The 15,272-nt window shown below is 45.5% G+C and overlaps 1 protein-coding gene across 2 annotated transcripts in view; it reads right to left on the bottom strand.

Annotated features, from left to right (window-relative positions):
* The window catches only part of LOC310862443 (plexin-A1-like), a 313,564-nt gene that overhangs the window by 192,417 nt on the left and 105,875 nt on the right, over nucleotides 1-15,272 (bottom strand). For both annotated transcript variants that reach the window (XM_083770355.1, XM_083770356.1), the window contains exon 3: nucleotides 6,988-7,119. In XM_083770355.1, the coding sequence (XP_083626481.1) occupies nucleotides 6,988-7,119 (132 nt within the window). The remainder of the gene's footprint in view (nucleotides 1-6,987; nucleotides 7,120-15,272) is intronic.

Genomic DNA, 15,272 nt, shown 5'->3' with positions numbered 1-15,272 from the left:
TCCAAGGCGCTATACATAAATTGTGCATTACATTGACACACACATTCATACACCGACGCCGGAGGAAACCATGCAAGGTACCAACCTGCACATCGGGAGCAATTAGGGGTTCAGTGTCTTTCAAGGACACTTCAACACTAACTCTGGGGGACAGGGGGAGCCCAGGTTCGAACTGGCAACCTTGCGGTTACCATCCAGCCACTCGACCCCTGAGCCACCGCCACCGCTGAGCCGGCGCCGCCCTGAAGTGCCGCCCTGAGGCTGAAATGCTGAAGCGTTCTTGATGAACTGCCGATGAGCAGGTTGGTGCCTAGCGTGGGTGATGAATGGAATGAACATTGTATAGCACTTTGGATAAAAGCGCTACACATGCTTTAATTTGAAACCACAGGACACTTCATGACTAGAGTAACTTCATCATTCAACAGATGCAGGTTTTGGTGTTATCTCCGTAGAGGTTTCTAGTCGTGCTGCTTTAATAGATCATCCAGGTTGCCTGGAACCAAGGTCAGATAAGTGCACTCCACCATGTAAGTAGCGCCAGCCCCCGGTGGCAAGTGATACCAAAAGTTTGGTTATTGGAATAGACCACCATTTTTCAACGTCTGATCCGGTGGCCCACCAGGGGTCCAGATGGACCTTTACGGGATCTGTGTCTCTGCCATGTTTTTCTTTGGGACTCCAATCGACAGTGTAACATTGTACAAAGTTCATTTGACTCTTGAGAGTGTACAAATGTTGGTTCCATTTGTACACTCTCACAATTTCAGATCTGCAATCGTCCATTTGGACCCCTGGTGGTCCGCGGACCAAACGTTGAGAACCAGTGACCTGTGATTGGCTAGTTCATTGTCAGGCCGACTCAGTCAGTAAGAAAGGTTCAAGTCTACTGTATGCGCTGTAGGTCTGCCAAAAAAACATTATGAAGCTATACTGTAGATATACGGCCTATCTGTAGAAATATGAAAGGTGAATGAGTATACAAATATTCAAGTAATATTGATATGAAAGGCCCATTGTGTCATGTTGTGCCACAAACTATTGAGCAATGGGAATATGACAAACATAGTTAGGATGACATATTGCTGTTGCATAATAATAAAGCCTGATTTATACTGTGTTGTACCTGTATGACGGTATCACATGCCGAAAATAGCTGATCTACAAGCTCTATAGTGTCTTAAACACTACCACATATTTGAGCTCTATTCAGCGTTTTCTTGTTTCTTTATTTTTTTTAATGTCATGTAATGGTCTGTGGGGGCGGGGCAGGACAGACCTTCCAATGTAAAAATTCCATTCGCCTTCCTGCTGTGATTCGTTGAGCACTGTCCAATCAGCAATGATGTGCCTGCGTAACACTTGACATTAAGAAAAGTCAGCTGAACGGAGCCAATCTGTCTGGATTCCAGGGTACAAATATTTACCTCATGATGACTAGTGTCTAGTACTGTCTACTGTCTAGCAGAAAGCTGTGATGAACACCACAGAAGTCTCATAATTTCCTACAGTGGTGTGATGATGCAAGGCTATTATTACTGTGTGTGCTTGACTTAATTAAGTAATTTACTTCCTGTCAATAAGCAGCCTGACATACAGTCTTCATCTTCCACCGAGGTGTGTGCTTGTGTGTGCGTGTGCGTGTGTGTGTGCATGTGGCGTGTGTGCGTGTGTCTGTGTTTGTGTGTGTCTCTCAGTGGTGATGTCATCCATTAGATCAGCTCTATTAGAGAGCTGCTGAAACAAGGTTTGCTGCCGTTATTACATTTTCTGTTGATATAAAAAACACAATATATCCTGTTTGTAGTTTGTACTCCGTTTCACCAAAGAGCATGCTCTGAGAGATAGGAGGAGAGGACAGAGAGAGAGAGAGAGAGAGAGAGAGAGAGAGAGAGAGAGGGGGGGGGGGGCGGGGGGATGGAAAGAGATAGGATGGAGAGAGAGAGAGAGAGGATGGAGAGAAAGAGAGAGAGAGAGAGACAGAGAGAGAGAGAGGATGGAGAGAGAGGATGGAGAGAGAGAGAGAGAGGATGGAGAGAGAGAGAGAGAGAGAGAGAGAGAGAGAGAGAGAGAGAGAGAGAGAGAGAGAGAGAGGGGATGGAGAGAGAGGGGGATGGAGAGAGAGAGGATGGAGAGAGAGAGGATGGAGAGAGAGAGAGGATGGAGAGAAAGAGAGAGAGAGAGAGAGAGAGAGAGAGAGAGAGAGAGAGAGAGAGAGAGAGAGAGAGAGAGAGAGAGAGAGAGAGAGGGGTGGGGTGGGGGAGATAAGGTGTAAAACAGAGATTGGGAGGAAAAGAGTCTCAGATATAAATCTAACCCTCGCTAATGGAATGCTCTCTGTTCACGCTGAAATGGACATCTTTACGGTTTACTTCCCAGGATGCCTGGCTTGTGGCGTGTGTGTGTGTGTGTGTGTGTGTGTGTGTGTGTGTGTGTGTGTGTGTGTGTGTGTGTGTGTGTGTGTGTGTGCGTGCGTGTGTGTGTGTGCCTGTACGTGTGTGTGTGTGTGTGTGTGTGTGTGTGTGTGTGTGTGTGTGTGTGTGTGTGTGTGTGTGTTGCATTACTGTACTTGTGAGCGCCACATGTCCCCACAAGTACAATTTGAGAAACAGTGAGAAAACTTCATTGTGAGGACTTTCCTGCATGGTCCTCCCAACGGTTGAAAATAACTAGCAGCTATTCACAAAGGCAGTGACAAAAGCTACGAAATAACCAAGCGTGTCAGTTAAAACTGTCGCCAAGTGTTTCTCAACACGCTCGCTGATGTCATGGAGCATGTATCTGTGCGTGTAGTGGTGACTGAAAGAGAAAGACAATAAGAAAGGTGTTGAAAAGAACAGGGAACTTAGTTCAAATCCACCATGGTGCACCCAGCTTTGTCGAGTGTGCATGCGAACACAAATGGCCCGGCTAACAGGCTTTAGTTTAGTAGATAATATTGGTCCGACTGTCATTAGACCGACAACCTACCTCCAACCCTAACCTAACCCTGACCGCAAGCACGGGAGCATCACATGTTCTAACGCATGTCAGACCGTCGTTTCCGCATGTCGGCCTGTTGGTTTGTCTAATATGCGTGTGCATCCCAAATGGCCCGTGTTCATAATTGTTGTATGTACAACTAAGCATGTACAATCCTACGGTCTGGGGCTCGGGAGGAGTAGGACTGAAGCTATACGTCCTCCCGGTGAGGCTCCTCACTGGCAGGTGAGCCATTAGGATACTACAGCAGTGAAAACAACAACTTTAATGTGTGTGGCGAGGACATCATTGTGGGACAAATAAGGGGGTAAAAAACTAAACAAAACAAAAAAACAACAGGGAACTTGAAGGGAAGAATTTGTTTCCCCCCATTCAAGCGTTCAAAGGCCATACATTTGCCAAATATGTATTCAATTCACAGTGTGGTTACACTATTCAGCTTTCAGTACATTCCATGCATTTGCAAAGAAACTCCCTTCTTGTTTGTTTGACAGTTGTGTACTACTTTATTGTGGATATTATTGTCATGGTGAAATTGCTGTGGGAAAAAAAGACACGTGTCAATTGGGATATATGATTTTCATGTTGCCATATTTGGTAACCATTCAAGAAGCATGCAATAAGCTGCACAAGGCCGTGCTAGAGTGAACGGTTAAAGGAGTTTATAGGCCTAACAACTCCCCATAGCTGTTCTAAACCCACTGTAAAGCACAGCCTCTTTGGGCTTATTGCTTTATTCTATCCGAATGTCTACCTGCCTATATAATATCCAGGTAATTGGACATGTCAAACAGAGAAAGACAGACCGAGAGAGAGAGAGAGAGAGACAGACCGAGAGAGAGAGAGAGGGAGAGAGAGAGAGACATCCAATTAGTTGAGAAATCTCAACAGAGTAATAGTATCGTTAACTGTGTGAAGAGATGTGGGATTCAGAGTGTAGCGGTAGCAGAGAGGGTCAGCGCTAATCAAAGACACACAGACAAATGGGAATGTGCTCTACATTAAGACTTCAGCACAGCTCATATACCCTGTAATCGCACTGCCTATCACTGTGCCATCTGCTCCTCAGCCACGCACTCAAATCCTGACGGTTCATTTACCTCTGAAAGTGTAGAATTGGACCCCTTTCAGATTTAAATTCAAAGCGGTGAGCCGTAGGTTCCAAATGAACCCGGGTCTCCCACGTGGCTTGACCAAGCGTCGAACACTTCTTGCTCGCTCATGACACAGGCACAGGCAGTACTACTTGTCAGCAAGTAGGTGTCCAAATGGAAGAGCAGCCACTGCAGATGCTGCAGATGGTTTACATTTTCATGTCAAGCACCCACAAAATGATGTGCATTTGACGGCGGACCGCCAAATCTGAAAATGTTTTGTGCCATGGACCCACAGAAGAGAAGATGTGTGTTCTTTTTTTTCCCATGTTCGAAAAGAGCAGATGTACAAGCTTGTGAGCTTGTATATCTGCTATTTTTTAAAAGCCAATGCTTAAATCTAAAATGACGCAGAGACTTTCCTGGTTTTCATGGGTTAACATTTTTTTATTAATTCAAATAAGTTTCAGGCTTTAATATATATTATGCAGATACCAACGGAAAGCCCACTTTGTAACTTAAATTCTGCCGTGGGGAAAACTCCTGCAGGAGTTAAGATTTTAGAACTGGAGGTAGGGGTCGACCTTGGAAATATTCAAATGAGAGTCGGACATAAAAGTGGGAATCTAACTACCTTATTTCAATATGAAAAGCAGATGCTTCATTATACATGATTCAGTCCGCAAGTCTGGAGGGAGCTTTATCTTTTCTCATTTAGTTCCTGGCAGTGAAATAAAAGCTCTGCGCCACACGGGAGGGTTTCATTCATAAAGATGCAAAGAAACGACTGTGGGTTTTTTATGTCATGCTAAATCTTATTTGCCTTTTATTTATGACAGACGGGTGCGTTTACTGTGGTGGTTGTTAGTGACGGCCCTGACTGACGATGCGTGGGAGCAGATGATGCCCGAAGACATCCGTGACCAGATTTCTATTTCACAGCAACATTTGGCTGCACACGCACCCACACGCACACACACACACACACACACCATGGTTTGCAAGGTCTCAGACGTCACATTGTAAGACTGCTGCAGTGGTTTTACTGCAAGTCACCTCCATAAATCTGGAGCAGTGTTTCCCAAAAAAATATTATTTTCCAAGTTTGAGAACCACTGCTATGCAGCTGCATGGTTCCCCACATTATTTTCCTTTGAAACCCCCTTTCTTCTGACAATAGCTGTTCAGATGTTAACCCCTCAAGCCCGACAGCATTCTGGTATGACCATTCTACATGTTTACAACACGTCATGGTTCCATTCTACATGTTTACAACATGTCATGGTTCCATTCTACCAGCTCAGAGGCTTTGTGGTTAGAGCGTCCGCCCTGAGTCTGGGAGGTCGGGGTTCTATCCCCGGCCGGGTCATACCAAAGACTATAAAAATGGGACCCAATGCTTGGCTTGGATTGCGACATACTAGCGTCATGTCCAGGGGGTGTACTTGTACATCAAGCTGCCTCACGCTACAGAAACAGGAGATAGCCTCCTGTCCTATGGGCCTCAAGGCTCGGCAAGGCTTACATGGTTCCATTCTACTAGTTTACAGCACGCCAGTGTGTCATGGTTCCATCTGGTCCATTAGCACTCAGGACTTCACAGTGCTGATGTGACAGTGCAGAGCGGTTGGATTTAATACACCCAAAAAAGGTGTGAGAAAGACAAACCAATTATATTTCGATACCTTTCTCAGAACACATGTACCCTGTGTGTGTGTGTGTGTGTGTGTGTGTGTGTGTGTGTGTGTGTGTGTGTGCGCGCGCATGCGTGTGTGCGTGCGTGCATGTTGTCTGCATGCATGCGTGTAATTCATGTGAAATCCGAGCGGTCGGGTGGGCTAAACAATGTAAGGAGAGAAGATGTACTGTACATGTGCACTATGTGGAATACTGTTTCATGTAAAAATGGGATGGATGTACTTTATGTATTGAAAACCAAAACAATACTGTTGGTCAATGTGGTATTCGTCCCCTCCTCCTCAAAGGTAAAAAAGTGACAGTGACAAACAAGCCTTATAGCATGTCTAAGCTCACAGCTCGTAGCTTGTACACCTGCTATTTTCAGGTTGGTTTCCACTCCATTTTTAGTACGCAAACTTCAGCGTGTGTGCGTGCGCGCATGTATGCATTCGTGTGGATGAGTATATGCGCCAACGTGTGTGTGCACGTGTTTGTGTGTGTGTGTGTGTGTGCGTGTGCATGTGTGCGCGAGCTACAGTATAAGTGACATCTCTTCCAGGACGGCCTGGTCGTTGATCGATGTCGTTCCATTTGTATCAATTACACTGCGCTTCCTCTCTCCACGCTCATTCAGACACGCGGAGGTCGGCCGGGTCTAATCGACGGTAAATTACACTGCAGTTGAATGGCAGCGGTGCCGTCGCTCTAACGTATACGCACGTACGGGGTGAGGGGGCGGGGTGGGGAAGCGATCGCTGAAGGTTATCTCATCGTGGCGGTCATTAGCCGTGATGAGATAAGAGAGTGGTAGGGAAGAGGAGGAGGAGGAGAGAGAATGAGTGAAGGGTTTCTGAGATACACAGTTTACTGATGACGACACGTTACCCTAAAGCACACTGGCAGGTCAGTGGAGGTTTCAGTTGTGCAGTTATACCTTCCTACATTGTGTAGTTTGGCATAGAGAGCAGCGATTCTGAACCTTTTGAACCTCATGGACCCAGTTTGATATTCATTATATTATTAGGCCACCGACCAAATTTTAGACTTTCTTTCACATCTCTGGGACCCCCATACACTCCTCTCAGAGTACATTTTTCTCTAAGAGAGTACAAATGGAACCAAATTGACCCGTAAGGGTTCATTTGGTACCGTGTGTGTGTGTGTGTGTGTGTGTGTGTGTGTGTGTGTGTGTGTGTGTGTGTGTGTGTGTGTGTGTGTGCGCGTGCTTTACCTGTGTGTCAGTCAGCGTGTAGAGATACTGGTGGTCGGGGCTGAACAGCATGTCTCTCAGAATGGAGCTCCCATCGCTGACCTCCAAGTTCTCATACAGCAAGGCAGGCTGGGTAATGGAGTTCACCAGGATCTGAGGGGGGGGGGGGGGAAAACAAGGAAGACAGATGATTGAGTGTGTGTATCGCTAAAGCACAGGAAATGACTGATGAGTCGTAACGCCAACAAACGTCCATCCATCCGTCTTCATTTGCTTATCTGGAGTCGTTAGCTAGATGGAATACTTTGTTGCTGAGCAATTAAAATACAACACCATTCACCATTCGAAAGTGTGGAAAATGTGGATTGGACAAAGAAAGAAAGCTTGTTTCCATTACGGTCCACTATGCAGACACACAGCACCCAGCAGACTATACAAACAACTATAAAACCCAAATATAAATACTACTATAGAGAGAGTTAACAACATAGGTAACAGTTCCAGCAGAGAACCAGACTTCACTTTCCATGGGTTATATCTCCACCTTGGCCTTGGCAGGGTGGACATCTGGTCCATGGTCTGCCTCGTGGCCTCCTCCCAGTGGGATGTGCACCCAAGACCTCCGTAGGGAGACGCCCAATCTGTACTAGATGCCCAAACCACCTCAACTGGCTCCTGTCCAAGTAAAGGGGCAGCAGCTCTGCTCCCAGCCTGTGCCAGCTAGGTGACTAAAGAGTCTGTCCCTAAAGGGACTAAAGACAATACCCATTTTGGCCACTTGTATAATCATGTTATTTCGGGGTCATGGCCACGGCAACAAACAGGAAATGACCGGTGAGACAAAAACAACAAACTAGCTGGCACGAAAAGCAAACTGTAATCCATTCACCACCATAACTCACGTTTTACTCCAACAAACGCAGAATCGCCGCTTGGGGAGAAATTGCTTCAGCCAGAACTACTTGTGTTCGTTGGACAGGAACAAAGCGGAATTATTTCTCAAGTATGCTTTTATGTTTAGTTTTAGTTTTTTAAACTTGTGACTTTTACTCAACTATATTTTAAAGATTAATATTGCTCTCTTTGAAGGTAGCATAGCTTTGAAGCCAGCTGTTGATTTGTATTTTCCAGAATTCAATTGGCCACACACTGCGATACTCACCAGATGAAACCACTCACAGTATCCGCTCTCAACCATGCATGTATTAAAATCTCTCAACTGCAGCGACTTACCGGGCAGTCAGTGGAAATGGTTATGGATGGATGCATACATGGCATTCACTGCTGAAGGTGTGGACATTTTGTCATCTTACCTAGCCGTAATCATCCTGTCGCTCAAGTTAAACATAGCCCTCAAACTGTCTCCGCCTCCCGGTGCCTGTCAAAGGCTTTTTAGAGCTGGATTATCGTCAGCTCAATAAGTGGAGACATTTCTTCATACAACTTCAATAACAGCTTCTACATAAGTTTAAATGATCTTCAAGCTGGAATAATTCGACCCACCAGGCTGAGAATTCTCACCTGTCACCGCTACATAGCCGTCTCACCTCATTTGAGATGGACAGGACGGAGTCATTCCCAACTACATGTTTATTGTATACATTGACTGCTAAAGTGGCCTTCGTTTCTCCTTTAAAACGTGTGTGCGTGCGTGCGTGTTTGTATAGCCCTTGTTCCTGTGCTTTGCATTCAGAATTTGAAATCAATTTGAAAAAGCTCATTTGAAAAATGAATTAATTTGAAAAGTCCCTCTTCCCCAGTCACCACCCCCCCCCCCCCCCCCCCCCTCTCTCTCTCTCTCTCTCTCTCTCTCCCTAATTTAACACCTGGCGCGAGCCTTTACAGTAAAACCCTGTCTGTCTCCCCAGCAGAGGGGAAGCTGTCCTTGCGTCCATCTCTTTTTATTTGACAGTTACCACTGAAGACAGCATCATTTTCTCAGTGCAGAGTGCTCTTTAAAATAAAGTCTGTGTCAGCAGCAGGTGTTGCTGCAGGAGTCGTAAGAGAGCAGACCTCAACTTGCATATTATGGTGGCTGTCGGGTGGAGACCTTGGATGTCCCAAACCTCTGGACTCCAACGGGTCCAATGTAGTTATTAGTTACAAGCTCATGTTCATACATTTCATTTGTTACAATGTAAAACATTAAAACAATATGAAAGGTGGAAATACAAGGTGTACTTCCCACCCGACAATGTGGATAAGTGTTGTGGCAAAGTAGACATGATCTGATTTTTGATCAGCACAGAGTGCATCTTGATCCACGGCCATCCATCTACGTGATTGTGACGTGTTATAGACAACGTTATAGAATGTGGAATGGGAACGGGCTGAAACCAAGCCCAAAATAAATATGGGGTGTTGCCTTGATGGGACGTGAAGGGGTCACGTGAGTTAGCGCCAGATGAGATGTCAATCCCAGCGAGGTACGGTCAGTGCACTGACTTTCAAAAAGCCTCACCTCTCTCTCTCTCTCTCTGGCGTCCACCGTGCTGTCCTTTTTGGCAAATGCACTCTCATCTAGCAGTCCAGCCAAGTTTAAAACAAACAGAGGCATTTGCATAATCCTGTTTGACTTACATCATCTAAACACTGAGGCATCACAAGCTTAGTGCCCTGCCCAGCAAAGTGACACTAATGACCACATTACGCTTGATCACCTGTAGAGGTGCGCTGGGGTGACCGACACTGCTAATGGGTTCAATACCATTTTCATTAAAGGGGCTGTTTTTTTGTAGTTTGATTTCCAGTCCAAGTTACAAACTACAGCAGATTCAAATCATGGCAGGTTAGTAAGCAACACGGCTGCAGCTAATCCTCAAATGAGTGTTAGATAATGGGTGTGTTACATTTGGTATGCCATGACTGAGTGTACCAATGTGCAAGCATAGACAGTACGGGAGTGGCAATGCACACGGACACCACTAAATCTAACTAATAATAACACATTATAAATGTGATGAGCTGCAGCTGTGTTGCTTAAATCACAGTGTACTACAGTACAAGGTCAGCATTATGCAGTCCCTGCTGTAGCTGTACCTGAACTGGAACACAAGCTACAGTAGAAACCAGCCTAGCGTTGCATGCCCTCTTTATTTAACTGTAGTATAAAGGTGTGTTCAGAACACTGGTTCGTACCGTGTGTGAGACTGTGTGTGTGAGTGTGTGTTTGAAGACACATTCTCCTGTTGTGCAATGAACCTATCAAGGTTCATATGTTCTTGGGATACAGCCTCATGGAGGACACGCACACACGCACGCACGCACGCACGCACGCACGCACGCACGCACTCCACACAGAGTGAGGCATGTGTGACCTCTTTGTCCTGTTATATTTTTGACTCCAAAATGATGCATCGATACATTTTTCAGCAGGCCTCTCTCTCTCTCTCTTTTTCTCTCTCCATCTCTCAACACTTTCTCGACAAAAGGACAAAGTCAAGCATATGGCCAAGAGCACACACAGGCGCAGAGAGCCGAGCGAGATAGAGAGAGAGAGGAGGGGGGCACTTTATCCATCCCCCTTCCTCCCAAAACTGCCGTACATGCCCTGAGAGCCGGTGTGTCTTCAGCGAGACACACTCAGGAGGACTTTGGAGGACTTGTGCGTAGGCGGAGAGCGCATACGCACAGAGGGGAGGTGACCTGCCCTACAGCTGGGGGGCAGAGGGCAGTGGGATGGGTTGGGGATTCAGGTCAGACGCCACAGCAGGACGCACCCCCAGACACCGCTCTGCAGCGTGACCAACTGAATCTCTACAGCCTGCAGGTAGATGCTCTACTTTCACAGCCCGTCACCAGGTCCCCAATACACACGGCGGAGGGGTGGATTGGGGGGAGTTAAGTCCACAGACGCACAGCCAAGGAAGTGTGGAGGAGCGCTCTGGGCATCTGTAAACTTTGTTCAAAGATGTCCCTCCCTCCTTACTCCGGCTTCTGTGTGATTTAGTATACTGTGCTCTCAAGCTCACAGCGTTTGTTTAGTCACATTCACAATTAAATGTGACATTATTTTAGCCATATATTTATGTAAATTTAGTTAAAGCGGCACTATGGAACCTTTGTCCAATATGTATGGTATACTAATACAATACAACGCAATACATTTGGGGTGGTTGTACGTATATGACTGCCCGCTCTTCTATTGAGAGTGAGACATTTAGGTCGTGTCAAAGGTCATCATGTCTCACCTATAGACACAGGATCTGACCCGAACCTTGACCTGATGGTCAAGATTAAATTTATCCCCTGAGCAAGCAGGCAGGCTCTACATTGCTGTAGCAAAATGGTACAAAAAATCATGGTAGAAATCACACCTGTGACCTGTGTGAAGTGAGGGGTGCTCGTATCATCATACATCATCCATTCATTGTCAATAGGAATGTAATATTTTTTGTATATAGCCGATTTGCTCGTCCACATATGACGTACAGTAAAGTCTCCATTCATTGTCAATGGGAATTAAATGTTGTGTTAAGACAAGAATCTACACTATAGGGATTGTTTGTTTGTTTTGTTTTTGTGTTCTTTGCTTTTGCTGTTATGTGTTTTATATGTGTTTTGTTTTCTTTAAGTCATTCATGATGTTAACGTGTCTTATTGTGATTTTTGTCTTAATTAAAAAACATTTGATAACAAAAAAATAATAATCTACACTATAATTTTTGAGGGGCTAGCGCCCCTCAAAATTGGTTCAAATCCGGGGTAGAAGAGTAAAGTTACATATACATAATATGGTTAACATACATTTCTAATAAAAAATGTGAAATTGTGATATTATCAAAGATAAATATCAAATATCAGACACAGACAGTCATGTGTGTAATTCGGTCACAGCACCAGAGATAAACATATCTACACCGGCCATACAGACTGAGACGAATGACCAGAATCAAAAGCAGAAAACTAATCCCAGAATGTATGATCTCGTGAAATGTGAGATCCGCTCAGTCATCGCCAGAGAGCTCTCTCACGGTAAGGAAGCTTGCTAAGCGTTTTGCTGTCCTAAAATGGAGAATTATTAAGTGCATCTGACAGGGCTGATACGATATGTAAGCAATCATTGCATTTCCCACTCACATTTTGAGCATTAAGCACTTTGCCAGAGGGATACACAGAGCAGGTATACAGGCTTAATGTCTCAACAATGGACACTTCAGTGGATCATAAATTGCCTGTTGTCGGAATCATATCTTTGAGGTTGGCCTTTCTATAAGCACAGGGCATTCATACTGTATGAGCAACTGTAACTTACACCATAAGTAACACTTAAAAAATAAAGTTGTGTTAAAAATGTAAAGCTCTACAATCGACAGTATATTCTGATAGTAAGCATTGCTAACTTGAGTGTTTCAGTGTTCAGTTAAAGGGGTCTCCCTGTCTCTCCAGCACATTAGGAAACAGAACAAAACATGACAGGTCAGGATAGTCATTGTATCGTCATAAGAATAAGAATAAGAACTACACAAAGATCATTATCAGCCTTTGTCTGCCATTTTTTGTTTTGCTTGTTTCTTTGTTTCACTTATTTGATAGAAATGGAATCTCGACCTGAATATGTTTTCTCTTCCGTTTACGATCTCTGTTATACTGAACAATTGGATAGCAATGATTCCTATCATTAATATAGAGCTATTTAACAAAATAGCACTTACACCCCATTTATGGCGATTATGACAATTATGGAAATGCAACAGCGATTTAGCACCTTACACATTAAGGTGCTAATTAGTAATGTGTCACAAGGTGCTTCTTCCTCTCCTCTCCAGTCACATCTCTACGTTGTGAGGCTCATGCTATCACACCAGATGATTGAGATGAAAGTGTCACGTCAAAATGCCAGACTCGGCACCCCTTGCTTCCCATGTGTTAATAAAATACCCCTTTAGCCTCATTCCTGACTCCTTGTCCTGCCTGCATGGTCTGTGGAACATAATCACCATAAACATAACCTGATTAGCAGATTTGTGTCTTAGAACGTGCGTGGGCGTGAAAACACGTTAGCTTGGATTGCAGCGGTAAAACCTGACTGCTAGCGACCGATCGCAGGAAACCAGGTCATTGGAATAGCGTGTGCAAAGGCTTTTGTTTTAACCCGGTCATTCCAGTATAACAGGGGTATAACCCGGTCATTCCCAGTATAACAGGGGGATTTGTTTTAACACTTTGCCATAACCCGGTCATTCCCAGTATAACGGGGGTACATAACCAGTCATTCCCAGTATAACGGGGGTACATAACCCGGTCATTCCCAGTATAACGGGGGTACTAACCTGGTCATTCCCAGTATAACGGGGGTACATAACCCGGTCATTCCCAGTATAACGGGGGTACATAACCCGGTCATTCCCAGTATAACGGGGGTACATAACCAGTCATTCCCAGTATAACGGGGGTACATAACCAGTCATTCCCAGTAAAACGGGGGTACATAACCAGTCATTCCCAGTATAACGGGGGGTACATAACCAGTCATTCCCAGTATAACGGGGGTACATAAACCAGTCATTCCCAGTATAACGGGGGTACATAACCGGTCATTCCCAGTATAACGGGGGTACATAACCCGGTCCATTCCCAGTATAACGGGGGTACATAACCGGTCATTCCCAGTATAACGGGGGTACATAACCCGGTCATTCCCAGTATAACGGGGGTACATAACCAGTCATTCCCAGTATAACGGGGGTACATAACCCGGTCATTCCCAGTATAACGGGGGTACATAACCCGGTCATTCCCAGTATAACGGGGGTACATAACCCAGTCATTCCCAGTATAACAGGGGTATAACCCGGTCATTCCCAGTATAACAGGGGTATAACCCGGTCATTCCCAGTATAACAGGGGTATAAACCCGGTCATTCCCAGTATAACAGGGGTATAACCCAGTCATTCCCAGTATAACGGGGGTACATAACCCGGTCATTCCCAGTATAACAGGGGTACATAACCCGGTCATTCCCAGTATAACGGGGGTACATAACCGGGTCATTCCCAGTATAACGGGGGTACATAACCGGTCATTCCCAGTATAACGGGGGTACATAACCAGTCGTTCCCAGTATAACGGGGGTACATAACCGGTCATTCCCAGTATAACGGGGGTACATAACCCGGTCATTCCCAGTATAACGGGGGTACATAACCCGGTCATTCCCAGTATAACGGGGGTACATAACCCGGTCATTCCCAGTATAACAGGGGTATAACCCGGTCATTCCCAGTATAACAGGGGTATAACTCAGTCATTCCCAGTATAACAGGGGTATAACCCGGTCATTCCCAGTATAACAGGGGTACATAAACGGTCATTCCCAGTATAACGGGGGTACATAAACGGTCATTCCCAGTATAACGGGGGTACATAAACGGTCATTCCCAGTATAACGGGGGTACATAACTGGTCATTCCCAGTATAACGGGGGTACATAACCCGGTCATTCCCAGTATAACGGGGGTACATAACTGGTCATTCCCAGTATAACGGGGGTACATAACCCGGTCATTCCCAGTATAACGGGGGTACATAACCCGGTCATTCCCAGTATAACGGGGGTACATAACCCGGTCATTCCCAGTATAACGGGGGTACATAACCAGTCATTCCCAGTATAACGGGGGTACATAACCAGTCATTCCCAGTATAACGGGGGTACATAACCCGGTCATTCCCAGTATAACGGGGGTACATAACCCAGTCATTCCCAGTATAACGGGGGTACATAACCCGGTCATTCCCAGTATAACGGGGGTACATAACCCAGTCATTCCCAGTATAACGGGGGTACATAACCCAGTCATTCCCAGTATAACGAGGGTACATAACCCGGTCATTCCCAGTATAACGGGGGTACATAACTGGTCATTCCCAGTATAACGGGGGTACATAACCCGGTCATTCCCAGTATAACGGGGGTACATAACCCGGTCATTCCCAGTATAACGGGGGTACATAACCCGGTCATTCCCAGTATAACGGGGGTACATAACCAGTCATTCCCAGTATAACGGGGGTACATAACCAGTCATTCCCAGTATAACGGGGGTACATAACCCGGTCATTCCCAGTATAACGGGGGTACATAACCCGGTCATTCCCAGTATAACGGGGGTACATAACCAGTCATTCCCAGTATAACGGGGGTACATAACCAGTCATTCCCAGTATAACGGGGGTACATAACCCAGTCATTCCCAGTATAACGGGGGTACATAACCAGTCATTCCCAGTATAACGGGGGTACATAACCAGTCATTCCCAGTATAACGGGGGTCCATAACCCGGTCATTCCCAGTATAACGGG

The sequence above is a fragment of the Protomyctophum parallelum genome, assembly GCF_964188405.1.
Source record: "Protomyctophum parallelum genome assembly, chromosome: 7".
NCBI lineage: Eukaryota > Metazoa > Chordata > Actinopteri > Myctophiformes > Myctophidae > Protomyctophum > Protomyctophum parallelum.
The sequence above is the reverse complement of the archived record's forward strand: the minus strand, read 5'-3'. Positions and strand labels throughout refer to the sequence as shown.